This window comes from Serinus canaria, chromosome 1A (genome assembly GCF_022539315.1).
Source record: "Serinus canaria isolate serCan28SL12 chromosome 1A, serCan2020, whole genome shotgun sequence".
NCBI lineage: Eukaryota > Metazoa > Chordata > Aves > Passeriformes > Fringillidae > Serinus > Serinus canaria.
The window spans coordinates 25294450-25321995 of NC_066314.1; the positions used below are offsets into that span (position 1 = coordinate 25294450).

General features: G+C 38.0%; 1 protein-coding gene across 1 annotated transcript; it reads left to right on the forward strand.

Moving 5' to 3' along the window:
• The first annotated feature begins 1134 nt into the window (after nt 1-1134).
• PPP1R3A (protein phosphatase 1 regulatory subunit 3A) lies at nt 1135-27546 on the forward strand. Its single transcript, XM_009086750.4, has 4 exons — nt 1135-1928; nt 22406-22464; nt 22573-22709; nt 24959-27546. The coding sequence occupies exons 1-4, from the start codon at nt 1135-1137 to the stop codon at nt 27440-27442; spliced, it is 3474 nt and encodes a 1157-aa protein (XP_009084998.2). The 3' UTR covers nt 27443-27546.

Consider the following 27546-nt stretch of genomic DNA (forward strand, 5'->3'; position numbering starts at 1 on the left):
CTACTAATGCTGTCAGTCTCTGGCATGGTTAATTTCAAGACAGTCTTGCTATAAATCTTAACTTGTACTGTACTATTAGATTACGGTGTCAGCTTACCCTTTGATATAGGCAAGGGAAATAGGAAACATTAAATTATGTGATGGAAAAAGGTGACATTTTGAGATCAAGATCTTTGTTCTATAAAGACTGAATCTTTCTATGCATGGAGTGTCATGAAAGTAAAGTCAAATGCTATCTGAATGAGTTGGTTAAGAAGCCAGTGTTTCATTTCATATCGTGGGGAGATGTCCTGCACAAAGGTTGAAGACGGGTTAAGTTTAGTACTTCCTTCCTCCTGTTCGTAGTTGTGTGAAACAGGTTTATGTTTCAGAGCTGGCTGCTAAAGTTAATTCTTTCAGCTGCTTTTATCTCCATTTGCCTGGATGATGCTAAATGCAGTTTAGCACAAGATAATTTCATAATCTAGTTAATCGTGAGTTCAGCCATATTTACAATGGAACATTACAAGATCATTTCCAGTATACTCACCTCAATGTTTTATTGCATTCCTGATTCATTGAAGTGGTGATGGCCACGTCTTAGCTAGAAGAAGATGACATAGTCCTAATATCTGGCTCACTGGGTCAGCATGGTATGAAGCCGGGGCAGAATGTCATATTGCATTTTATATCTGAAAATATTGCAAAAATGGCCTTGAAAATATATATAGGAATATTTTATCAGTATAGAAACTTTTTACATTATGAAGTATATATCCTAATCAGAAAAGAATAGCTCCTCATTATGCAATACGATGATTTTCTTGTGCCACATAAGTTGATCATCTTAAAATAGCTCTGTGCAATTTAACTATGCAAAGATGACAGTTTTTAAAGGCTTGTCTTCTTCTTAGCACATAGAGCCACATAAAAATAGGGAATACAATATTTCAAATGTATCACCAAAATTGTACCATCTAATACTGTCATATGGAGAAAGGCCAACATAGCTCGCACACCATAGCATCTATTAATAGATCTGACTCCCTTTTGCAATGTCAACTGTAACATTAATCCTTGTTTTAAATCATAGTATCTCAAATAGCAGCTGCTACTAGTTGTACAGTTCTCTTTCAGTTTATATCAGAGAGCCCAATGGAGTCTTTTGAAGGACCTCGTCAGGTTAACAGGGCTAACTTACTACGAGTTCCCACTGGAAATGATTGCACTTCAGACGACGAAGATGTTAATATTGACATTAAACTTCGTTTCTCCCCATGTCCCCGAAGAAGGAATTCTTCAGCTTCAGAGGAAGAGGAGGCAGATACTCCCACCAACATCTCAAGAAAAGTTTCATTTGCTGATGCATTTGGGTTTGATCTTGTGTCTGTGAAAGAGTTTGATATCTGGGAATTTCCTAATACAGGACAAGAAAATTATACAGAAGAAGAAGTTTTCCCTCAGGATGAATATTTTTTCTCTCAGCAGTTTACATTACCTGCTTCTCAGGAGGAGCTTTTACAAAAAGTGCGAGAGCAGAAAGTAGTGTTGGAGTCAGTGGTTCTCCTGCCTGGGATTACCTGCATGAACGGCATTATACGAGTCCTCAATGTATCCTTTGAAAAACAGGTGTATGTTCGAATGACATTGAATAACTGGCTCAGTTACTATGACATCCTGGCAGAGTTCATGCCTAATTCTTGTGGCAGCGAGACGGATCAGTTTTGCTTTAAGATTTCTTTGGTGCCTCCTTTCCAGAAAGATGGAGTTAAGGTGGAATTCTGCATCCGCTACGAGACATCAGTTGGTACCTTCTGGGCAAACAATGATGACAAAAATTACATGCTGATTTGTCACAAGAAAGAAACTGTGCCCAAGGTGGATAATAAATCCCAGAAAGAGGTGCCAGATAAGAGTCTTAAAGGCTGCTTAAAGACAACACAAAGCAGGTGAGGTTACACCTTAATTTTTAGTAATTTAGAATATAGCTGGCTATTTCTGACTTTCTGTGTGTGCTTACTTGAGTCAAAACTGCCCATGTTATTTTCTTCTATTTTACTTTTTTTTTGTAAATGAAAAATTAGACCAAGGCTTGTTTCAGTAAAGTGTTTGTATATATCAGTCAGTGGTTTTCTGCAGACAGATTAGTTTAGATAATAATTTTATTCATGGCATTCATTTGAAGAGTAGTGTGAGGATCTATAAACCCTTGATGCACTGTGTACCAATTCTGATCTCTGTAGTATAGAAACTTAGCTGACATCAATGGGATCTTTGATCCAGACTAAGGTAGCTGTACAGTATAAATAATTTGCATCTGTTTCCTTTGTAAGTCAACAAAAATTTAAAGGCAAAACAAAAGCAGGGTTTTCACACAATTTATTTCGTGGTTCTTTCTCTACATGCAATTATTAAGTCAGAAATCGTCCTGGTAGGTCATGAAGCAGAAGTGGATAACTTAGGAAAGAATCCAGCAATTAAAATAATTGGTACAAACTTTTCTGCATGTGGTTGGGCTATTCTGCAAGTTTTATATTAGGGCTATAATTCTTTTTCCCTGCCACTGGTTCATGCTTCTGTTTCACAAATGGTGAAATGAAGAATGTTTTATAAGGCATATTGGGTAATATATTAAAGAAAAAATGTATAGAATTTATCTCCTATATAGTATACTGTTCTGATTAAATATAGACAAGTAATATATTAATGATAAAGTGGCAGTTGTTAACTTATACTTTAATCGCATATAAAGAGAGACACTTAAGAATAGTAATTTCTGTTTTCCTAATGTTTTTAACTATGTTTTTTCTGTTAGCAAAACAACGTTGCATGCAAAAATCTAATTTTCATTTATTTTCCTCCCCAAATTTACTATAAATCAGTTGAACTTCTGCAGAATTAAATCTGTATTTTACATGCAATGTCCTTTTCAATACTTAGATGCCAGAACTAAGTTAATGTTGTGGTTTTGAATTTATGTTGGGGTTTTAGTTCCTATACTCTTTCCGAGTAAGACAGTACTGTTTGATTTTGCTGGTGCTCTTCCTCTGGACTGAAGTGGTAGGGAAGGGGGAACAGAGCTGCAGTAGTGATGAGATCTTAAGGAAGAGGGAGAGAGCCAGGGCTTCCTCTGTGCCGAACCTTCGTTCCCAAACCCAAACTTCCTGTGCTTGGAGCTTCTGCCAGCCCTAATCACACATTAGCCCTGTGAGGAGATGTGCACAATATGGCTTAGGGCTTGCATCAATGCCACAGGGTAGGAGCCACCCCAAGCCTTGCCCAGGGTCTGGTTTATAGCTGGTCCACAAAGCTCTCGTGACAAGTGTCCTTTGGGCCATCTCTGGAGCCCTCATGATGATACTTCCATGAAGGAACAACCCACTGTGTCAGAGCAGAGGGAACAATGCTTTTACACATCCTGTGGGGAATTCCTGACATTTGTGTCTGGTTTTAGACATAGTTTCTGTGTTTTAGGAGTGTCACATGACCTGTTCTGGACAAGTAGATAGCCCGAGATGCCCTGCAGAAGGGCTGTGATATCAAACACCATAGGTATGTGCAGGCAGTATGACTCCAGCCTGAGCTGAGGGAGCCCACAAGGAACAGATGATGGACGTGGAGAGCTGAGTCTCCATTTAGTGAGCCCTAGGCTTCCAGATGGTTTCAGGGATAACCTGAAAATTTAGGTACCATTGACATCTAAGGTCAAAGGACTCCTACAGGTTTAATTCCCTAAAGTTTCTCATGACATGAATAGTGCTAGCAAAAGCTGTAGAAGCCTTCCTTCTGGAGGATATTCTTTTATATGGAGATACTAAATGATTTATGTGCAAGTCAGACAGAGATGTTTTAAAAAATGGGAAAGGAGATATTGTGTCTTCTTCTCAATATAAAATTACATTGTTTCTAATCAGACATTAAAAGTTGCCTCCCTCTATGTTAGACTGAAGAGGAATGCATCTGTGTGCATGTGTTTATACATACATGTATATGTATGTATGTATGTATACATTTATGTATATATATTTGTTCATTTAGACACATATACACATGCATGTTTAAAATATTTAAACCAAAGTGGTCAGATTCTTGTCTACATTAGGATCTACTACACATTTCTGTCAAACAACTAATAACCATGCACTTTCAAGACTCCCTTTAGTGGCAGAAAAATGTACAGAGACCTTACAGAAAATGCAAAAAGGAGCTGCAAGTATCTTTGGAATATTGTTTCAGTGGTCACCAAGGCTTCTGAAAGACAGTTCTGGCAGTATGTAATTCAGGACTAATTTTATGCTACAGGGACTTCTTTGAATCCACAAGAGTCACAGATTTTGCCAGTGTAAATGAGGTCAGCATCAGGGTCTTTTGTTTCAAAAGAACTAAGATGCCAACTTCCATTGCTCACTTGTTTTTCAAAGTGTCTTTGTTCATATTGCCCCTTTGAGTGAAGAGGAACACCCTGCAGACATCTGCAAAAGTACCTCATTATTCTCCTTCAGACCCTCATTAAAACTCCTTTGCTTTGATATCCCGAAAAAAGCAAAGAAAAACAAACCCCCCAAAATTGGCAAAGTGAGGCTGCTGATGTGCTGTTACTCCTTCATCTTGCACTGAGAAGTGCTGCCCATTTACCAGCTCTCCTCCACCAGCCCATCTCTCTCTCTCTTCTTACTTTTAGTTTGGATGATAAACTCTGCAGCATTTATATGTGCTATGCTGGCTGGTTATAGAACATTTAGCAAAGTGGGGGAGTCCTCAGACATAACCAGCTTGTCCTTGGAGTTGCAGCATTGCAAATAGAAGTAGAAGCAATTTTATCTATGATTCTCACAATAAAGTGACAGATAAGGAGTATTGCTATGCATACCCATGAGTTGGACATCTTAAATTAAAGATTTCTTTATAGCAATCTGAAAGAAGGATAATTTTAAAGGACACTCATTTAGGACTTGGTTTCAAATTTAGAAACTTGTAATAACATTTAATTTTTTTTAACTCTTGGTTCTGAGATATTTATACTTTCTCTTAAAATGTGCAATTTACCTCTGCCGTTATAAAGTAAGACAGGACAGGACCATGGTTTTTAACCAGAGAATCTGATCCACTTTAGGGCATACTTGTGTGGCTCATTAAATGTCATTAGCAAGGATTAGTTGTGTTAGTTAAGTGAAAGGAATAGTATTCCCTTTCAGAGGAAGTTACTGGGAAACACAATGACTATTTCAAGTTACTCTTAAGAACATGATCCAGAACTAAGATGAATGAATGAGGCTAATAGACTGAGTTCTGACACCATTATTAAGAAATAAATTTTTAAAATGAACTTAACCCTCAAAAGTTGCACCTGAAAAAAATTTATAGTAAAAAGCAAAACTGCATCAAATAATTAATGCTGAAAACTGTCTATTTTTGGATATTCGGAACACATCACTTAGAGTCTGCCTCTTCATTTCATGTTTCATTTGATTTTGCTTCCATGTCTAGGTATGAAGCAATAGTCTTCTCTTAAAGTTTCAACAAGTATTTGGTTCTAGATGTATTTTAACAATATAAAATTATTTCCTCATAAACTTTACCAATTTTTGTGGTTTTCAATAGCCTTCAAAGCATGCACAGGGACAAAATACAGTTTGGAAAAATAATGTTTGAATTAATTAATTTATGCTTGAGTCTATATGAATGTGTTTGCTTAACTTGTACATAGTCATAGATATACTTCAGGAGAAAAACTGACTCCTAAAATTGTAAGACTTGCTGGAAGAGGAAAAGCTTCTACTTGTAAACAGGCCTAATTTCCATCTTATTTATATAAATATATACACATTAACAATTTTTATTTAATTATATATACAAGTCAGAAAAATGTAAACTAATTGCATCAGCTCCACTCTTCCCTCTTTTTTTGACTCTCATGCTTTTGGAATATGGATAACAATTCTGAATGTGAATTCTTCCCAGTCCTCAGATTTTGACCACACGATTTTATTGTGGACACCAGGCTCCTGCATTGGTCTGATCAGACAGGAGCTGGTTGGCTGCTGCGTGAGGCAGACTCCTGCAGATCATGCTAAAAGGAGCAGAGATAGAATTATGGAAGCCATGTCCTCCTGTCACTGGGGATGCAGCATCCCATTTCTGTGCTTGGCCTTGGTTTGCCATGTGTCAAGAGCAAAAGCAACAGCACCAGGAAAGTGGCTGATAGCATGAGAATTGTTTTACAGGAGGGTATCATGTTTGGACTCCTGTCCTCTGACAAGGAAGGGGAAGGTTAGTATTTTTGTCACAACTGTAAGAGTTATCCCCCCTTAGCTCTCTGAGCCCACAAAATATCACTCTGAACTGATCCACAAGTGTATCACTGTGATCCAGCTGATATTGATCCTATGCTTTTTTTTTTGTAATTGCTGAACTGTACCTTTTTTGAGTAATTCTGCTTAAATTTCCATTCCTCCATGATGCCACTTTAAAACACAACACTGAATAGGGCAATGGCTCTTACAAGAGCCTGCTCTATGAGCACAATGAGAAAGAAGAGATTAAAACCCATGTCTATGAGCTGCCAATGCCAATTTTGCCAGCATATATGCTGAATGGTCTCTAAGAAATTGTCAGTGAGAAATTTTCTTCTGTGCATGAGTACCTTTCCTTCTTCAGCTGCTGATCATCTCCTTTCTGATGGGAGGCAGAGGAAGTAAAAGTTGCTGAAGATGCAGCTTGGCAGGGCTGCACTGTGCTCACTGTGCTCTGTCTTCCCAGGCAGATGGCAGAGCAGTGCCTAGGGTGTGCTGAGAAATGCAGTTTTGCTCCTCTTGCCCTTTCCCACAAGCTCATGATGTGATAAAAAAAAAAAAAAATCAAAGGCTTCTGACAAAGATGTTTGGAAATAATCTCTCCCTCACTTTGCTATGAAGAACAACTGTATCATTCCCATCTGGTCCATTTGAAATATGGCATTTAAATTACATTCCCTTTTAATCCTTGTTCTTTTGATTATGTGTCACCATAATCAGGAAGGGAAAAGTAGAGCAGGAAAGGTGTTAAAACACACATCTTCTTTGTGTACCTCTGTTTAATCTCAAGGTTGTTTCTGGCATTTTAAGTCATGAGTTACATCTTGATCAGCATTCAGATATGGGATTTGACTAAAGTTTACTGCTATTAATAGGAAGTGACTGCAGTCACTGTTTTTACCAGAGAGCAGCTGCTAGAGAGGCTATCCATTCACAGGGAGCCAGCTATGAGGAACACTCCTCTCTCTGTGTTTAATGTGACTTGGTATTCCCAGATCTTCTCTTGCCTCCTGGTCATTGCCAGCTTTTCTCAGTTGTAGAATTAGGTAGGACTGACACCAAAATAAGACTTTTCCACGTACTTGAAAAACATGATTATCAGGGACACAGGATAATTATTTAAGGTGCTCTAAAATATATTATTCATCCAATTGGGATAAAAGCAAGCTGTGGAACTGAGTTTCACTCAGCACTGGGAATGCTTCTTAACAGCAACTCAGGGGCTATCTTTTGAGGAAATTGCTGCAGCTTTACTCTCCAAAGTAATTTAAAATAAGCTAAAATAAACCACTTGAAAAATATTGTATAGAGAACAATCCTGCTTGGCCAGAAAGTACAATCAATGTTTCTTTTCTGTCTGTTTAATCATATTATTTCAAAATCTGGGCATGTATACTATTTGAAATATGAAACTTATTAAATACCCTGAAGATAGATATTTAGGTTAATGGCTTAAGTCTTTGAATGCTATCACAGAAGTGTTAAAGAAGGAGGTGGAAGATGAGGATTAGAATGGCATGCACAGACAAATAGACACATTCTTCCTGTACTTGTGGTCTCCCAATTGGAGCGTGCCTGAAAGCTGAAAACCTGTCAACATTTTCACTTTTGGTGGTTGTAAACTGTGCCACCCATCTGCCATCCATTTATTGCACTAGAAATATTTCAAGAACCTTCTAAAACTCAAGGGAACACCACAGGAAAATAACATGTTGTTGTATTGACAATCCTAGCATATTTACACTGGAATTTATTAGTTTCAGTGGTTTCTTGTTCATTTCCATGATTTACTTTAGAAACTGCTCTCACCAATGCTACAGAACAGAACTTTGTGTTCTGTTGTGTGGGAAATATTGGTTGCTACAAAGCTTTTTCAGTTGCTTGCATGAAATCATATAAAACCAGTGCTCTGTAATCTGGGTGTCATTTCTCAGCCATGATAAGTTCTTGTATTATCCATGCATTGCTTGGCTTTACACTTGTAAGATTTTTTTCAGTTACTACAATTTCATCAGTTTATTTAAATATACCAATGCTGTAACACTATGGTTGACTCTTTGGACTTTTTTATTCAGCGACTGGCTTGATCCTGCAATAGACATAATAAATAATTTAATGAACATCAGGAGTCTCACTGAACTTTGTAAAATTCTTCATGTGTAAAACTATCCTTGAATGTTAATATTTACAGGACCAGATGCTCTTTCAGATTGCTGGTTAAGGACCTTTGGAAAAAGAGAAGTACATTGCTAAATGAACTCCTGTATGTTCGATGTTTCTTTTGTTTAGGAAGATATCTATTTTGCAAATTGAGCCAGGCTGTAAATGACCATTTCAATACTCTCTCCTGTCCACCATTCAGGTAGTACAGTTCATAAATGTTCAGTTGGAAAAAAAATTGTTCCATTACATTCAACTTGACTCCTCTAAATGTTAGTCTTGAAAAGATGTTTAAAGTTAGTGCAACATTAGCTGAGAGCACTGGAGTCATATTTAATCATTGCAATGACTACCAGTGTCATCTGAGCTGTTTATTCTGATTATGAACTTTAAGCTGTGACCCAGTCCCAGCACCTCAGCTCTGACATTGAAGCAATAGATTCAGTTGCAATGTAGGTCCAGAGAACCAGTTGCCCATGGTATTTTTAATATAAAATGTGGGTTATCTTCTCATCTACAAAAGGTGGGAAAAATGATCCAGACAAATATTTGAAAGTTAAATGAAGTCCCCGCCTTAGGGCAAAGGAGAGGGTAAGACCTTTTAAACACTGTGGGAGAGTCAGAAGTGGCTATTTGATCTCTAGACCTTCAGTGACACACACAAGAAGTATTAGTTGACATGCCAAAGCATAATAGGGGGCTTAGTTTTCTGAGCATCTTTCCACTCTCCTCCTGTTTGGTCAAACCAGCTGATACTCTAACACCAAACCTGAAGATTTATTATTGCTGGTTACTAATGTAGTCCTAAAGGGCACTGAGCTACACAGTTGAGTGGGAACTAGGCAAAGCTGGCAGGTTTTTCTTACTTTGCACTTAGGTGTACCAAGTGGATTGGCATTTACATTTTGTTTTGATGCACAATTGTTGTCCCTGCAACAACCTTTATAGATGCTGGGTGATAAATATAAGATTTGCTAGGCTGAAACACTTTATATTATGGTAGAGGGCCTGGGAGTTTGTCAGTCTCTGCAGCTACCCTAGTAAATCTGAACCAGTGTCTCCTAGGTTTTTTCCATTTCTTCTTGATAGAAATATTGATACCTATCACACAGCTGCCTTCTTGCTGTGTGGTAGTAAACATGTGAAAAATGAAAAAAAGTTATAAAAGTCTCTTGCCATGATGACACCTGGGATTTTCATCCTATTGAGATACTTACTGAATTTACAATTGCTTCCCGAGATTTAGATCGTAGTTCCCTCTCTTTAGAACAACTGTCTAAGGTTTTGTTTTTGTTGTCATCCTTTCTGCCTAGGAGTGGTATCTGTGTCTTAGTCTCACCTGACTGCCATCTATCTCTCTACAGTCTATCTAAAGCACTTCCCACCTTTTTGTATACGTGCCTTAGCACACTGCAGGCAGCCTCTTGGAAAATACTCTCTTCTGACTCACTGGAAAGAGACTCCTTCTTCTCTATTTTTCCCCTGTGATATTCAGAAAAAGACCAGGGACAACATAGCTTAATGTTTTTCTCCTCTCAGATTTATCCAAAATAGACAACAACTTGACAGTTTCTTTCCTCCAATATTTCAAAGCAGTGGGAAGAAGAAGCATGAGAACACCAGCCCCAACTCCTTTCTACAAAACCATTTTAATATTTGATCATACCTCTTCCAGACAAAATAGTGACCTATGAAGCATATCCTCTCACATTAGGCCAAGCCTAGCCCTCAGAAAACTTGACTGCTCACTTACCTTTTCCTCTTTTTCAACAGCTTGGCTCTGGAGATAGATATCCAGATAGAAAAGTTCTGCATTACTAATTCACAATGGATCTCTCAGTAGACTTTCTAACACTGCCCTGGAGAATCTCTTGGAAAGAGGTTCTCTATTTATGAACTACTTAGCCCATTCTGTCCAAGGACTCAATGAATTTTCTGACCAATCTGCATGTAAAACAGGTGTGCAGCACTTCTGAACAGGTACTGCTTCAACATGGCTACATGGACATCAATATAAGGTACAACAATCATGACAGAGCTATGGAAGGATCTGAATAAAGTGAGGATGTTCCTGTTTATACTTGGTATAGCTTATTTGAGGCATAACTGACTTCTTATGCAATGGGCTCTTCTGCAGTCTTTGTACCTATAGTCATGAGATTTGGGGATAGACAGTGCTATATTAAAGGTTTGAGCCTGGCACCAAACTGGTGTTGGGCTCCTGGTTCAGACTGGGTGGCACTAAAATCTTCAAATGGACAGGTATACATCTGTATTTAAAAAAAAAATGTATCACTAAAATCTTCAAATGGACAGGTATACATCTATTTAAAAAAATTGTATGACTGTTTTGCTATTAAAACTCAAGGTCTTTTTTAATGAGCTAGAAAATAAAGACTAATTTCTTGGGACTCTGTTTGCTTTGAGGCAATGATTATTCTCATCCCAAGTCAGGCCAATGCATTTTGTTCTGTGCCACCCATGTCCCTGCTTCAATCACAAACTAAGACTGAAAAATGAAAATATTAGTAATTGGAAAATATAATCCCCTGGATAACACCAATCCAATAATCTTAATAAAAATAGATTTATTACAAACATTGTCTGAATCCTACTGGGAATTATCTTTGCAGAAAAAATGCTTAAATTCCCTTACAGCTACTCTCTTGATCAATTGTCCCCCTTGATACTATTAATCATAATACCATATATTGCTTATTCTGAGCATCTTTTTCAACTTCACTTTCTAAACTTCTTTTCTAATTTCTCTTTGCGTAGAAGTTACTGACAGTCCTTTATTGTCCTTTTTCAGGCTCACCTTTTCTCCTCTTCTGGTAACACACCATTTTCTTAGGTGAAATGACAAAAACTAAGGAGTATTTCCTCAAGGTGGAGAACTACCGTAGATTAATATTGTCTTCCTCAACATTCAAACATTTCAGTGAAGGTTCTTTGTGGCTCTGTTTTCATTCAAAATGCTTGTGAAGTTTGCTTGCCTGACTCTCCTGGAAGTGAAGTCTTCCCTTCCCAGGGTAGTTTCCAAACAGCAGCCTCAGTGCCAGCCTCCTTTGCCATGCCAGGCAGCAAATGCCCTCACCTGCTGCTCTAACAGTGAGTGCACCACACCATCTCCTGCCTCTGTCCTCTGCTTCCTGACTATCAACAAGGAAGCTAATTAGTGTCAGTCCCATTTGTTGGGTGACACCTATTTACTAGGAACTAGGTTGAGCCTTCTCTAGCACTGCTGGTAGTTGAAGGTCATATAAGAAAATTAATCTTGCCTAGATTCACAATTGGGGTCCTGTTTTACATACAGCTTCAGTTTATAGGATCAGTTGTAGTGGCAGTGTTTAAAATATTATTCAGTTATTTCAGTTACTTCAGCTCTTCATTTATGGATGTTGATTTTGTCTGCAGTTTTTGCTTCTGAATCTTTTCCTTTGTGGTCTCAATGACTTTTGAATCTAACATAATTTTAATTTATGATTATCTGTATTGTTGCTTCTATTTTTTAAATACCTCCTGAAATAAAATAATCACACAAACAGAAGGCCATGATACTGCCACACATGATATATAATAACAGTGTTATGGTTCAGGCATGTATAAAATGACATCTGCACAAGGAGGGAAGCCAAAATGGGAACTGGCCATATTTCAGGTAAAGCCACCTGAGAAGTCAGAATTCAGGAGTGTCCATTAGGAGCCCAGGATTGAGGAATGGTACTATCTCTGTGCAGCCACACTGCTCTGTCCAGGCTTGGTCTGTCTCTAATTAGTGAGGCTGTTGGCTTCTGCTGTACCTAAGGTCTAGTTCCCAGCACTCTGCCTTGAGTTTTGGAAACAGGCAGTTGTTTCAGCCTGAGGATGCAGCCACTGCCCAGGCCCACAGCTCTGCCACCTCCCCAGCTCTGCTCCCTAACTTCAGTGCAGCTCCATCAAATTCCAACACAGCTCTGACACCCCTGCCTCATATTAAGATCAGCCTTTTTTAACAGTATGTAAAAGCCTGAAAACGGCCTCGAGCATTTCCCTGAAAAGTGTTTTAGATGAGTACTTAGTTTCCTTGCAACTTGCTTTCAGAGCCACTTTAGAGCTTTTTCCAGCTTCCCCTGACTAATGGGTTTGGTAGTTTAGAGCTCACACAGGCTGCTCACACCAACTGCCCTTTGCTCTGCTGCTCATTTTATCCTCTCCTCTAAACCCTGGGAAGACCCTTCCCTATTCTGATTTTATGTGCCCAGTACCTCTGTCTTCTTGGACAGCTGTAATTCTGTGTCCAGTTGTTCAGTGCTCTCCCTAGGGTCAAATATTAGAATTGTATTTCATTTTCTTTTATCCCTATGTCTTGTCTCTTAAAAAAAGCCCCAGAGGACTGCTTCATATTCTCAGGCAGTAATATCAATTTTCTTGCATTTTCTTTATATAAACCACAGGTTATTGCAACACATCCTCTTGTAGGGTGCACATCTTTTTTTTTTTTTTTAATACACCTTAATCTTCATACTCTCCAAGTCTGGTTTGAATTACTGAAATTCTTTAGCAATCATAGCAATAACCTTTTTCTGTATTTAGATTATTTCTAAGAAAAAATATATTCCCTTAATTTCTGGCAAATTCTTATCAATACCTTTATATACAAGTTGCTCTAAAGATTAGCTATTCTTATCTAATTGTTTCTTGGAGTTTAAGACTGTCTCAGCAGGAGTTGCTGAGGGATGAAACTTCTAATGATGATTTAAAGCAGTGAAGTGTGTAGGCTGAAACTGAAATAATTATTGCTGTAACCCTCTAAGCACTCCACGTTCCTCAAGAGAAAATACTTTGTTCAGAACAGACCCTGAACAACAAAATGCGAAGAAAGTAAAATAAAAAAAGAACCTTCAACCCTTGAAGCAGGATGATAATTTAGAAATAGAATCCGTATAATGTGTAGATGTTCTCAACAACTGCTCACAAATGCATCAGACATCACAATTAAAAGGAAATAATAATTATGGCCCCCTTCTAAAGTATGGAATATTCTATTCCATTCAATAAGTCATGAACACTTTAAAACCATCAGTGTAATCTACAAACCTATATTTACAACATTAAACTGGATGTTCTGCCTTTTCAATAACTGTCATCTCATCTCTATTATTTTCACCTCAGACTCTAATTGTTTCTTTTATAGGAGCTAACCTACCAGTGTCCTTGGCAGTACAGTTTATGGCTCATGCATTTACAGTAATTGTTTGGGCAATTTGCCACACAGTATAACAATCTTCACATCACAATCAGTTTTTATAATAAACAGCATTAGTTGTGAAAAATACAAGTGATGCGTGATTCTTATGGTAGATAAAGGGCACTGAAGATGCCCTTTAGAAAAAGAAAGGAAAATGCTCAAGCCTTGAACTACTTGAGAAAAATACTGGTGTCACAATAGAGCTAATTAATTTGATGGTACAAACAAGAGGGGGAAAGGGCCTTGCATTCATTAGTGTCAATTCCAAATGAGAGCATACCGTTCATAAAAATAATATTCTGCCTTCATTTAGATGAAATATGCAGGTAAACAGATAAGAAGCACCAGGTCTGGCAATAACAATGATTTTTCTCCTTAGCTTTATCAAGGCTCTTTTTTTCCTACAAACACAGGGAGTTCAAAGCCTGGGCAGATACAACTTAGAGGTAGAACTCTGGAGAAGGCCAGATCCTACTGCTCACCAGCTGGTTGGCTCCAGTGAGGCCAGCACTGCCAGGCACTACTGGCACTGGAGCCTGGGTGCATAGTACAGGTCTGCTCCTGGGAAGATGAACATGCACTTTATGGCTTCTCTCCATAACCCACAGGTGGTGGCGCATAAACGTGTCTCACTGCACGCGCCTCCGCTGCAGACGTTTTGTGGCCTCTCAGTTTTCAGGAGTCCTGAAATAGGAGCTCAAGCACTGATCCGTGGTGAGGCCATTGGACACACCTCCAGCAGGCAGGCAGTCTTCCATGTTAGAAACTTTCCAGAGGAGAAATAATATGTTTGCCCTCTTAAGCCAGATAATTACACAGACAGGTAATTCTCAGCCTCCTTGGCATCCCCACCCCGCACCGGGGACCCTGGGTGGTACTGTGGCACAGCCAGGCAAGGCCCCAGCAGGCACAAGGGTGGCTTCAAGCCAGGGCTGTAGCTCCTCTTCCTGAGCTCAGCTGTGAATTCCCTGGCAGCCCCAGGGCCTGAGACTAAGGCCTGCATGGGATAATAAATTGCGGAATGGTTGAATTCTCAAACTATAACTTCAAATTCTGAGAGCGCAGATGTCAGTTTAGATTGGTGGGGAGACTTGTCCCTGTAGTGAGTTTTGAGCTGAGCAATATGGAGGCAAGGAATGAGTTTGTCTTTACTCATTAAATATTTAGTTCATATATTCAGCCAGTGAGATACAATAAAATTAACTGTGGAGACACCATCACAAAAGAAGTCAAAGTCTACACTTTGAAGGTCCACATCAGGATCTTTGGTGGCTCCCAAACCAGAATGAAGCTTTTTTTTTTCTTTTTTCTTTTTTCCTTTTCTTTTTATTTGTTTTTTAATAGTACCAAGGGTTTTTTTCACTTCTTGCATTTTTCCCTCAGTGTGAATTGGTTTTGGAAATATTTTCTCCCCTCTCCAACTGGTATTTTAGGACCAATACAAATAGAGCAATATTTTAAAGCAAGCCAACTCTTATGGGGGTTATATTAGTAAAAAAATACCTTGAATTCTTATTTTTCTGAGCCTTACAAAAAATCGAATAGAACTTTAAAGCTCTGCTTAGAACTTTCCACATAAAAAAATCTTTCTTAATGCTTTCCAAAATTCCTTTTTCCTGAGAAATTCGTTCTTGTTGCATGTTTGTGGATTTTGAATGATATTGCATACAATACTACTGAATTCTATACTTCCATGTATAAAACCCTTTCTCTAGTTTCTCACCCAGGTCTTCAAGACAATTTTCAGGCTTTCTGCTTTTGATGTGTACATAAACATTTAAAAATAATTCTTTTTGTTGCTTGTTTAAATGCAGATATTTCCTTCTCTGCTACTTTCTGAAATACTGCTGCTAATTATACAAAAATAACCAAACTAAGGGCTGCCTGCCCTTCCCTCCCCATATTCCCTTTCCCAGCTCCATAGCGTTTCAGTTCTGTGCAGGATTGCCTGTTTGACTCCAGTGACAGCTCAAACATGAGTACTTAACTGCCCTAATTTACTTTTTGCTCTTCTGCTTCTCAGTAAAGCACTGCTGACACATGTAACTACTTCATTTCGGGGATCTCACATGTTGTTTACATCCCAGTGGCATCATTCTTCAGCAAGGCTGGCTATTTTTGCCACTAGATCCAAAGAACTGCTTGTATTGAAGGCTGCTGCTGTATGAGGGTACTTTTAGGCTTAGGAGTCTGTCCTGAAATTAAAATGCAGCTATAGTTTGGTTAAAACTTTAGTCTTGTCAGCTCTTTTCATGAGGATGTTTTAGTTTCACCTCAACTTCAATACATTCAATTCTACCTTTAGGGTAGAATTTTGATTTGGTTTGGTTTTGAATCTACAGTAAAATCAGAAGCATGAAAGAATCCACAAAACCTAAGACTATTTTTAAATAAAATAGTGTTAAAAACTTTTTTCCCTTTTACATATTTTAACTAAATATTTGAGAAATACATTCTTTGAATACTTTAACAACTTCATACCTCTCCGAATTTCAGACTAAATAATATTATCCCACATTTTCTTTTAAATATGAGATAGTATAAAATTGATCAGATTGAATTAATTTCAAAGTTTTTCAGACACATTTTCATCTCTCCATACTCCATAATCCAACAATTTTAGCCTTTTCTTTCACATTTTTAAAAAGAAATATCATATGATTTAGACAGTAAGATCTAGCATAGGTGGATACAACACAGCAGAAAGTGACTGGTACCGTGAGTACCAAACATACCGACACAACTTTAGCCAAATATTGGTGTGTGAATTAAAATCATGACAAGCTATGATAAACCCCACTCATTATGGAGTAGTTTGTTACTCCTGGCCATAGTCCCAAACCTATTTCAGGCCAGACCAAAACACCTCCTGCTCCATAGTTAAAAATCTTGGAAGCATAACTCTCAGGGCATATAGCTGCACAGGAGCATTTGAAATAGGGCTGGACTGGACTGTGACTATGGGATCATGAAATCCTATTCCCTTGGGAAATGTGTTGCATAATCTTGTTCACAAAAATATATTCCTGTTTCCACACTTGAAACAGTTCCTTCTCAGTTTCTCGTGTCTGATACACTGATAAACTACAGGATATACTTTTCTAATGCTTACAGATCGTCTCTTAAGTTTTCACAACAAATGTTTCTGTGAACTCTTTATATTAATGCATGAACAGTCCTGCTGGTTTTTATGTCTTTTGAATATTTACCCCTTGGCTGTATCAATAGAGGGCATTTATTCCTCCTCTCAGACTTTATGTTGTTATGCTGAAAATAGAACTACTCAATCTGTCTCCTTCATTAAAAAAGATTTTTCATCCTGCCAGTCTTCCTCTAGTGCTCTTCTGAACATGCTTTAGTTTGAATCAACCTTTCTTGGACATTTTAGTCAAATTTTTTTAGAGGAGTTCTTATTGGTGCCTGGTGCCACAACATGAACATTTCTTGGAAATCTTGCATAACTACCTTTCCTGACTACCTTTCCTGAGACATTGCAGCTGAACTTGGTTTGCCTTTATATCACAGTGTCTGTCTTATCTCACACCAGTGGCCTGAAAATGGTTTCTGGCAAAAAAAAACTCCGATTTTTCTTGTTCTCCTGTTTCTTCCAAGTTCTAAAGCCTAATTTTGTGGCATAAACTCTTTCTAGTCCCTAAATGTATAACCTGACACTTTATAATTTTGAACTTCATCCCTTATCTATTATTCTGATCCTCCAGGCCACCGATTTCTTTCAATCCTCCTCTGTGTTGGTGATGTCTCCCAACTTCCTCTCTACCACGGATTTAATTTAACTGTGACTTCTTGTGCTTTGGTCTGTAATAACATGACTGAGTAAGTCTGATTACATGACTTGTCCTCTCTGATTCCCCAGCGACCCCTGCCAGCTCCAAGCCCAGCTCCTGGGACCCTGCTTGGCACTGAGCCCCTCTCCCACCGCCCAGCTCTTATGCTCATCTCCCTCTTCTCCCGTTTAATTAATAAATTTCCCATGTGGCTGCACAACAAATGCTTTAATGAAGTCCAGATAAATGATTTTTAGACAAGGGAAATATAGTAATCTTATCAAAGACAGATATTATCAGGTGAGTCTGGCATTTTTATGCCATTTTCCATTTATCTATATTTCTGTTCTCATTTTTGTTTTAAGTCTATTGTGAAAACTTTTCAAAGACACCTGGGCCTGTAGTTGCCTTGACACTATCTCTGTTCTTTTTCCTAAATATAGCTTCTATTTTTCAACTCTTCTGATATTGTTACAGTATAGGACCACTTGAATAGATCTGAATAGCAAAGGCTTTAAATGAATATGTATTTTCCTATATTGAGTCTCTCATATTTGGGTTGGAGATTATCTGTTTCTCTTAATTGGAGCATATTTAAACAACAAGTTCTGCTCCCGGACTGCATGAAATAATTTAATTTTCTAAATTGCTACTCCTATCATTTATGCCCTGCCAGATTTCTCATCGTTAAAGAATCTGCCCCACCATTAGCACTGCGGTAGTAGAATTTATGAGAAGTCTTTTGTTTGTGGGGTCATATATAGATTATCTGAAATTTTGATGAAACCTCACTTCTAAAAAATTCTTATTTAACTTAAAAGGGCTAGTTTAAGAGCCTTGACATGTCTGAGTTTATTCCTTCATGAAGTCAAAGAAATATTGTTTATTAGCTAATTTTTTTTCTTGTCACTTAGATGTTTTCTGTTTACTCTTCACATCTTTACGGTTCAAGTTTAACATTTTCTCTCTGGGATGCCAATTCCACATAACTTTAGGACTTCTGAACTCCTTCACATAATGTCAGTCACATTTTCAGTCCTCTCAGTCCTACTAACTAGCCCCTGAACTTCATATTTGTTCTTTCTGGTGCAAATTATAATCATAACCTGTTTTCAGTCCTGACTTATTTTTATGACTCAATACAAGTGAATGATAATTTCATCAAAAATGAATCATATTAGCATAGGTTTTGGGCATTTTAAGCTGGTAAAAATTCAGAAGTTCCTGTTGAACTTTATGAAGATGTGCCCCATTCAGCTGACTGAGAAAAAGCAACAGAGCTTCTGCAGGCTTAATGCTACTTATTCTGGAATGGAATTGCATAATCTGGCATAATGGATTTTTTTCCTAGCTAGCATGGTTGTAAGAATACCTGGATCACTTAAAAATATAAGTAAACACTTTTTAAAGCAATACAAAGCTTTTGTCTCTCATCATGTAGGTAAATTTAGAACATACTTCATAGCAAAGAGCAATAATTATTCCTGAAACAAAAACTTAATTATTATTCTAATTTAAAATCTGCTCATGGAATTCTGATACTGTGCTAGGACCTTTTCAGAGAAATATGGAGAAAAAACTCACGAACTGGACAAACACCTTCTAATTGCTCCTGTTTGATGAAGGGACTAATTTTTTATTGGCTTTTGGGAAGTATTTGAATCCTTAGGATATACAAATAGGTTTGAGATTATCCTGTAATTGTGTGCATCCATAGGCTCAAAGTATCATTTCTGAAATAGAAGTAGTGATTTAAATTACTTTTGTTTTGTGCTCTTTGTGATCCTCAAACACTGCAGTATCAATATCCTCAATTTAAGCCAATTTTAAATTTCCCCTGAGAATAATTATATGAGGACAGATATTTCTGATCTAAAATAAGTAAAATAACTGTTACAGTGACATTCCTTGTACTTGACTATTTGCAGGGCAGGTGTGCACAAATAATGGGCTATAAACCAGAAATCTTTATAAAATTGAGTGCAATAGGAAAGAAATTATGCTACAAGCCCTGTAGTGTGGCTGCGAGGCTGTGCTATCATTCCCATACTTTACCTGTGTTGCTGTTGTGAAGAGAAACTTGTTGATCAGGGTTCCAGATGCTACTAGAACAAAAGTTAGGAAAAATTCTGCTCTAATCACAGCAAAAGTAAAACTGAGGGGCTGAGATCACACATATATTGAGTGTTAGGGCCTCAGCCACTGAAACTCCATAACTACATTCCAGTTTGAATGTAGAGTTACAAGGTGAGAGTCATGCAGCTTTAGATAATGGCCCAAGATGTAAGGTCCCTGTATGGTCAGTCCCTTTCAGAATTAAAGGAGCACCTTCATAGGATATGTCACTCCATCTTACTCATGAGTCCCATGTTAAAGGGAATGAATCTCTTTTTGGAACTGATAATCTCTCACCTCTGATAATAGGGATGATATACAGGATGGCCTGAACACAGATGTTTAGAACAATAAGGCTAGATAAGGTAACATTATCCTGGCACATACCCATAATTATCCATTTTGAAGCATCTTTATACCTGTACATTTAAAGGTTTGTAAAATAGGTACTCATCTTTAACATCTTTATTCAAACACTGTGCCTGTATTTTTACCCTGAAAATTTTTTAATCAAGACAAAAAATATTCACTGCCTAGGTAACACAGGAAACGAGGCAGAATTCAGTTTCTCCTTTCTCCAAGGTGTGAAAATTAAGCTAAAGAGTAAGGATCCTGCTTGTACATCCAACTCCTTTAGGAGTAGACCAGACTGCCCTCCAGTTTTCCCCCAAAATGTTCTGGATTCTGGTAATCTGGGTATTTTTTGCATGAATGATGGGCAGTGAGGGTGTGATAGAACCTGAAAGTGGTGCTGCTACTTGGATGTCACAGTAGTTGCTGTGAACTCTAGCTAGGAGTAGAATAATAAGCTAGATATAGGCATTAACAATTTCCTTTCTTCGGGGAATGCTTCTTGAATGAAAAATTTTTCAAACTCTTGTTCCTTTAAGAAGCTGACAAGAGTCCCTTCTAGCAGCAGATGGTGCCATCCCTGCTTTCCAAGAGTTGTGGCATCCATATGGCTGAACGCTGTAGGTAGTCATCTATGTTGAAAGAAATGCAGACACTTTAGAATGCTCTTTTTTTCCCCACTGGAAAGCAGTGGAAGGTTTCCTGCTGGGGCCATGTTGTTTTGGGATCATTGCTTTGGGGTGACAATTCAGTTCATGTGTTATACATGTCTTGGCTCCTAATCTGGGGCTTTTGCAGACACCCAAATGTATTGATGCATCTGTATTGTGGCTTAACCCCCAACCTACACAGTGTCCAGATTTATGGAAGCAGATGAGTGAAAAAGATGCAAAAGGGCAGAAGAAAACTATGAACTAGATGTAACACTAAGCCAGGCCTTTGAACAGTAAAAAAAGCCCAACCAACAAATAAAAACCAACCACCCTCCCCAAACCCCTATGTATAAATAATAAGCACAAACGGTTTACCTTAAAACCTCCACAGATCAACTCAAAAAGGTGGATCTGCCTCATTTTTCAGAAGGAAATGCAGATTATAGCAACTGCAGGCAGTGGAAAGTACAACTCAGTGTGAGTGGATGAGTGAAAACCACATGGAGGTTATGTACATACCAGAATTCAAAAGGAACATAACATTCATAGAGATTGCAAGAATATTTAGCATTATTGCAATTAATGGTGAAAAAGAATCCCTGAGAGAGCATTAAATGCTTCAAGGACAGTTTCCAACAAAACAATGGTGGAGAGGAAATTTAAGAAGGCAGTGCCAATTACTCCAAGTATTTTCCTGCAGCAATTCTACATCTTCCCCTGAAGTATCTGATAGTGGCCAGTGTCAGAGATCAGATGCAAGACTGGCAAGAGCTTCTGTCTGCTTAGGCTGGCAAACCCTATAAAGACTGGTTTTTTTAAAAGTTGGTGACAGTAGATGTCTACATTCTTTTAATAGGGTATAAATTTAGCATCCTCCTTCTGAATTAAGCATTTAGATGGCAGAGTTAATGTTATATCAATTCAAATGAAAGACACTAGGAGAAAATAGAAGGGGAAAAGATTAATATTTGAAAATTAGAAAGTAATTTTCAGTAACAGAGGTGGACGGCTGGTTGAAAATCACATAAATTAAGACCTACAGAAAAAAAATTCTCCTCGTAGAGGAGTCATTAGGAGTGATACAATAATTTACATTTTACATAAGTGACATTCTCTTAACATTTTTTCCTTTTCCACTAAAAAAAAGATCCCTATAAGCACACAATTCAAACTGCTAGCAGTTCGATTGATATCAATTGGTATTGATGAGGTGTGCAGGCACTCAGCATCTCTCTGTTGGTGTTTTTTGTGTTGAACCTGGCCTTTTTTTTTGCAGCCAGCAAAGCAACAGAAAAAATTGCACTGGCTGAGGGGAGCAGAATTCGTTCCTGCTGGCCAGGCATAGTTTAGCAACAGGATTAATACACATGCAGGGAGAATCTTTTGATTTATTTCAGGTAACAAAGATGTCTTTTTCAGCCATCTCTGTAAATATATAAATGTTTGAAAAACACAAGCAAGAGAGAGCCCTGGCCTCTTGAACACATATATCCTTCCAGACCCTTGCCTGACCCCAAAATTATGCTCTCCTGTCACTGACCCATCTAATCACCTTTGTGCTGCTTTCTCAGAAAAGGCCTGGGAAAACCCATCAGATTTGCAATGTTATCTGAAGGTCAACATTCTCATTTTCTCAGCCAATTCTTTCTTATGACCAAGCCTTAATATCGGGTCACTCAAAAAGCACTTCATTTTATGTGGCTGTTATTTTCAGAATTTCAAATAGCATTAAAATGTTGTGTAATTAACCAGTAGTCTTTATATTTGAGTTTTATGTATTGGGGAATTAAAATAATAATTTTTGCAGAATACCACAAGAAGTTTCTTTTTGTTTCACAGAAAAGAAGAAATATTGGCAACGTCTGATGGTGGCACATGGAATAACTCAAGGACTTCAGGTACAACACCCGGTTTAATTAGTTCTTCCTTACTGCACATGTTAATTAAAAATAGTGTTACAACCAACATCATGGAAATTATTCAACTGCTTTTTTTTAACTCTTCAGACTCAAACATACCAGAAATTGTTTATTCACGAGCAGAAGACAAAGACACAAAACCTGCTAAAGAAAATATAAAAGACAAAAATGCAGAATACAACCAGGGTGATCACAAAGATGATGAAAAAGAATTAGAGTTGCTGGTAAGTGTTATACAATTATATCTACAGTATTAAATGATTTGAATCCATTTACGCTTCAAAGCTGGTGAAATGCCCCCTTTTAACAGAGCTGACTGATGTACTAATTTACAAATGTAAAGCCTTGGTCTGTACTTACACTGAATCTCTAACTGATTCAACAATAGAAGGTGCTTTGATTTCGGTATAGTGCATCAACTTTTTCTGGTCTTAAATTAATGACATATCCCTTTTACTTCTTTACCTGAGGCTCTAAAAGACAGTTCTAAGGAATTAGAAAGGTAACATTTTAAAAAATCTTCCCTCCTAGTCTCTAGGATGGGAATATTTTTAAATATATGCTTTCTATTTGTAAAATTTTTTATATTTATAGTACCATTTACTTATGAGATTTTTGAAATTATAACTATATGAGCATAGTATGTGTATATACATATATATATATATATATATATATATATATATATATTAGCAGATTCTTCTGTATCAGTATTTTACCTTATATTTTTTACAATGAATTTCACACTCGGTGAACATTCAATCTATTTGGATTTGTGTGCACGCATATGTGTTTGTGGTTTTCCTTGCATTTTTCAGTATGAAAGAAAAAATGGCAATAAATGGGACACATACAGCAATCTATTATTCCCAGTGTCTGTTCTCAGCTCATATCATTTGGGTGCACAGATTCATAATCATAGATTATAATACCTATCACCTGTGAAAATGTGAATGATGAATCAGATAAGAAAGGAAGATGGGAACCATTCTTATTTTTTTGTTGTTGTTGATAAAGAGAAAAATTCCCTCTCATTTGAATATGAATTTTTCTTGTCTTTTACTTTAAAAAGTTGAAAATTGTTGCCTATTGTGGGGCCTTTCACTGCCTTAAAAGTCAACGTTCTGGTTCTTTTATCTTTATGGCGAAATGTGCAAAGGAAGACCTCTAAAATCCCTTGTTGTTCTCAGTGCACCCTTTTACAAAAAAGAGGATCAAATATAACCATTTGTTTATCAATTGCCAGACTTGTCCATACAATAAATGAAGGGGGAGCTATAATTTAGATGTTAATTTGCACTATGCGCTCTTTAATGAATTAAACAATGAAGGCTTATAATACATGGAAATAAAACCAAATCTTTGAAACACACAGGCATTGGCTCACAAGACAGCTGTGCAGTTGACAAGTAACATGAGCCTTATGTGAGAAGAAGGGGAAATCGTAAGATTTGCATATAATTATTGAGATCATGCAAATGTCAGTTATGAGGAGGGGAAAAAAACACAGGCATCTCACTGTTAAATCCTGACAGTTGGCATCACCGAAGAACTCAAATACACTTGAGCACTGGTTGGCAGAGGGTCATTAAAACAGAATTTGCAGAGACATTAGCTCCCTCACTTTTCTTTGAGTGACGTTTTACTATTAATAGTTTGCAGAGGCTTTGCAGAAAACATATTAATAAGAGAAACTGTAATGGGGGTATCTACAGCAAGTGCAAATGTATAAAGGGGTGCCCAAGAAGCTAGCCTCTAATTGATCAGCTAGTGCTATCAGTGTGACTGCTAAAGTGAGAAGAGAGTGCAGTGACAAGCAGGCATAGCTGAATAATACAATATGATATTTGGGAGCTGGGAAGGAGAATGATTAGTTTCTGGCCTTTTACTTTGCTAATCTCATTTCCAACTCATGTCTTACCAGATTGTCTAAAAACAGTCTGGTTTGAAGCCTGTAAAATGGTCCCTGGGAGAAATGAAGCACAGATAATCCTTACAGTATTTGTCAGTGTGAAATGTGTCTTTGTTTTACTGGACAATACTGTACATTACTGGACACTGATGTACTGTATCAATGCCCTTGTTTAAGCACCAATCCTCCCCCCTCATCCCACGGCTTCCTCTCTCCAAATCCAGAATCAAATGCATAGTGAACAAATTAGCCTGCCTTTAAGGAAATATTCTCTTCAGATTTAATTTGTATAAAATCCACTAGCAGCTTACTGAACTCATGAATAAAGAGAGAGGGTTCTGAACACTATTTCATTTCCTACTCCTTTCCAGCACCACTATAAAGCTCATTACCTATGTTAAAAAATACATGCAATGCAAATTTTGCAAATGGTTTGGAACATGGTTCCATAAAAGCTTTGTTATTGAAAACAAAACTTTCCATAATAAAATCCTGCCTCCTTCATTTGGCATATTTTTGCAAACCAGTTTTTCATCATTCTTTTCTATTCTATTGTTTCAGTTAAATCAGCACTTCACAGGAGCTAGAGGTACCTCTTCCAGAGATGAAAGGAATTTATATACAACAGAACCAATTAATTTTCCAAGTGAAACTGAAAGATTGGTGAAAAAGCTAACCTGTATAGAAAGAAGCAGTGACTTGCACCCCGTGCCTATTGGTCCCTCGTCTGAAAACACTTCACATGCAATAGGAGAAGAATTAAAAGATAAAGCTAAGTATTCTGTTAGAGATTATAATAATCAGCTACCAGGGAAGGAAGTCACTGCTGGCTCAGTAAACAGCTGTGAGAGGTCTTTGGAACATACTGGTACCAGTGAAAGCCTTTTATCAGGAAAACATTTTCCTCTGACAAAGCAGAATGAGGCTATCAATGTTATGGCTACTGGCTCAAGCCAACAAGGAGAGAGGCACACAGATATTTCAAAAGGTGAAATAGATAGCTCCTCAGGAAGTAAGATGATGGAGAGGTTATTCATCAGTGAGGATGCTGCTGGTACCTCAAAAGGGGCCTGTGAAACGAGACCAGAAGCCATTTTACCAGAGCATGATGAATCCGTGCAATTAAATGCATACAAAGCAAGGACGCTGGATGGCAATGCTAATCCAGCTCTGGAGCACCAGGCACCACAAATGTCTCACCAAACCTTGGATTCATTGTCATCAGATGCTGACAAAAGTGAAGGAAAAATAAAGATGATTGAAAGCAAAGCTCAGGTACACTTAAGAGGAGATTTGTATGCCGGCACTTTTGCACATGCTGGCGTCTCAACAGATTCCACACAAAAAAAAGGAGTTGGTGAAATGTCAGAAAGGAGCACTGATTTAGGGAAGCAGAAGAACGTCATTGAAGTAGCAGACTTGACATCAATCGGTGAGGAGGAAGCTTCCAAGCCTTTCAAGGCATACAGGAAACACAACGCCAAAGCCCTGAACCCAGCACCTCTGCCAGCTGAGATCAAACAGGTACCCAGGGCCACCAGGGTGGATGAAAGGCGACCTGAGGACACTCAGGAACACAGAGGATTCAGAAGGTTAACAGACAGAGAGACAGACAACACAAATAAAGGGAGACCAATTGGAAGGGAAAGCGAAGCAAACTTTGCAGAGCAGAGGTGGCAAGAAACGGGGAGTGAGGTTCGGTGGAGAGCGAGGGGGAGCACGGAACCTCAGACCGTGACTTCCACAAAGGAGTTGTTTACCTGCCAGGAGGCAGAGAGTTGTGAAAAGTCTTCTGTCTCTGAGCAGGGTATTACAGAGAAAGCAGAGGCAGGTACAGCTTATATAATTAAAACAACATCAGAAAGTGCTCTAGAAAAAATGCCTGGCAGTGAAAAAGCAGTAATTGCTAAGCTACCTCAAGAGACTGCACTAAGTGACAGCCCCACAGAGGAAAAGGAAACAGCGTTTGATACACATGAAGGGAGAAATGATGGTTCACATTATGCTCTTTGTCAACTCAACACAGTGGGTGTATTATATGACACTGAATTTGAAAAGGAATCAGTTTTAGGTATTTATAATGCATGCGTACATGAAACACTGCAAGGAGAAACGAAGTCTGTCTGCAAGAGCAGGGAAAAATGTGCCAAAGCACAAGCAGACAATCTTCTACCTGTAGGAGAAGCAGTAAAGGCTTCTGCTATGGGAAGGAAAGATTTGCAGGAGGGTTTATGTTCAGAAGTACCTAAAAGTCCCCTGAGCCCTCAGAAGCATCTATACTGTGAGAAAGCAGAAGAGCTCTACAGGGAAGAAAGCCACGGTGATACACTTTCCTGTTTATGTTCTAAAGCTGAAACAAAAATGCCACCTTCTGGTACAAATACTGTGCCTAGTTACCATTATAAAAGCTCTTCAGTGCCGTCTTCAGAAGGGCCGACTGTGGAGGAAGGCGTGGAGCACCCGTATAGACACTTTGAATCCAAAGTCATTGACAAGGTTGCTGCTGAGTCAGGGCACAATTTAAATCGAACAAATGAAATAACGTGTCTTAACAAAAGCTTCTCTCCTGAAGTTGAAAAAGGAGAAGTACCTTTTGCTTCAGACTCAGCAATTTCTGGAGAAGGAAGAGGAAGGAATACAGGCCAATTTTTTCATCAAGCAGAGTTCCAACAAGAGAGGTCATGGAGACCAGAAGTTTTAATTAGTAAGTCTACCAAAGAAAATGGAGGAACAGACTCTCCAGCTGACCATTTAATAAGAGGGGGGGAAACACTAAATTGGCTTGATGACTCACAGAAAGAAAGTCAACACGTTTCTGATTCTGCAGATATTTCTGACCAGAAGAGTGAAGCACTTAAGTTACCTAGTGAGTCTCCAGGTTTAAAACATACTGCTTTCAAAATATTTTATTTCTTCCTGTTTCTTCTATTTGCTGCAACACTCTACCACTATGATTTGATGGTCTGTCTTGCACTCTACCTATTCTCCTTGTGTTGGTTATACCATGAAGGAAGAAGAAACAAAGAATCTATCAAGAAGGAATAACATTGACTGTCAGCTGTGCTCAGGATCCATGGTCAATAATCTTCAATTCCACCAAAGCATTTTCTCTGTTAAAGAGTTTATTCGTTATTAGAACCAAAGCAAGA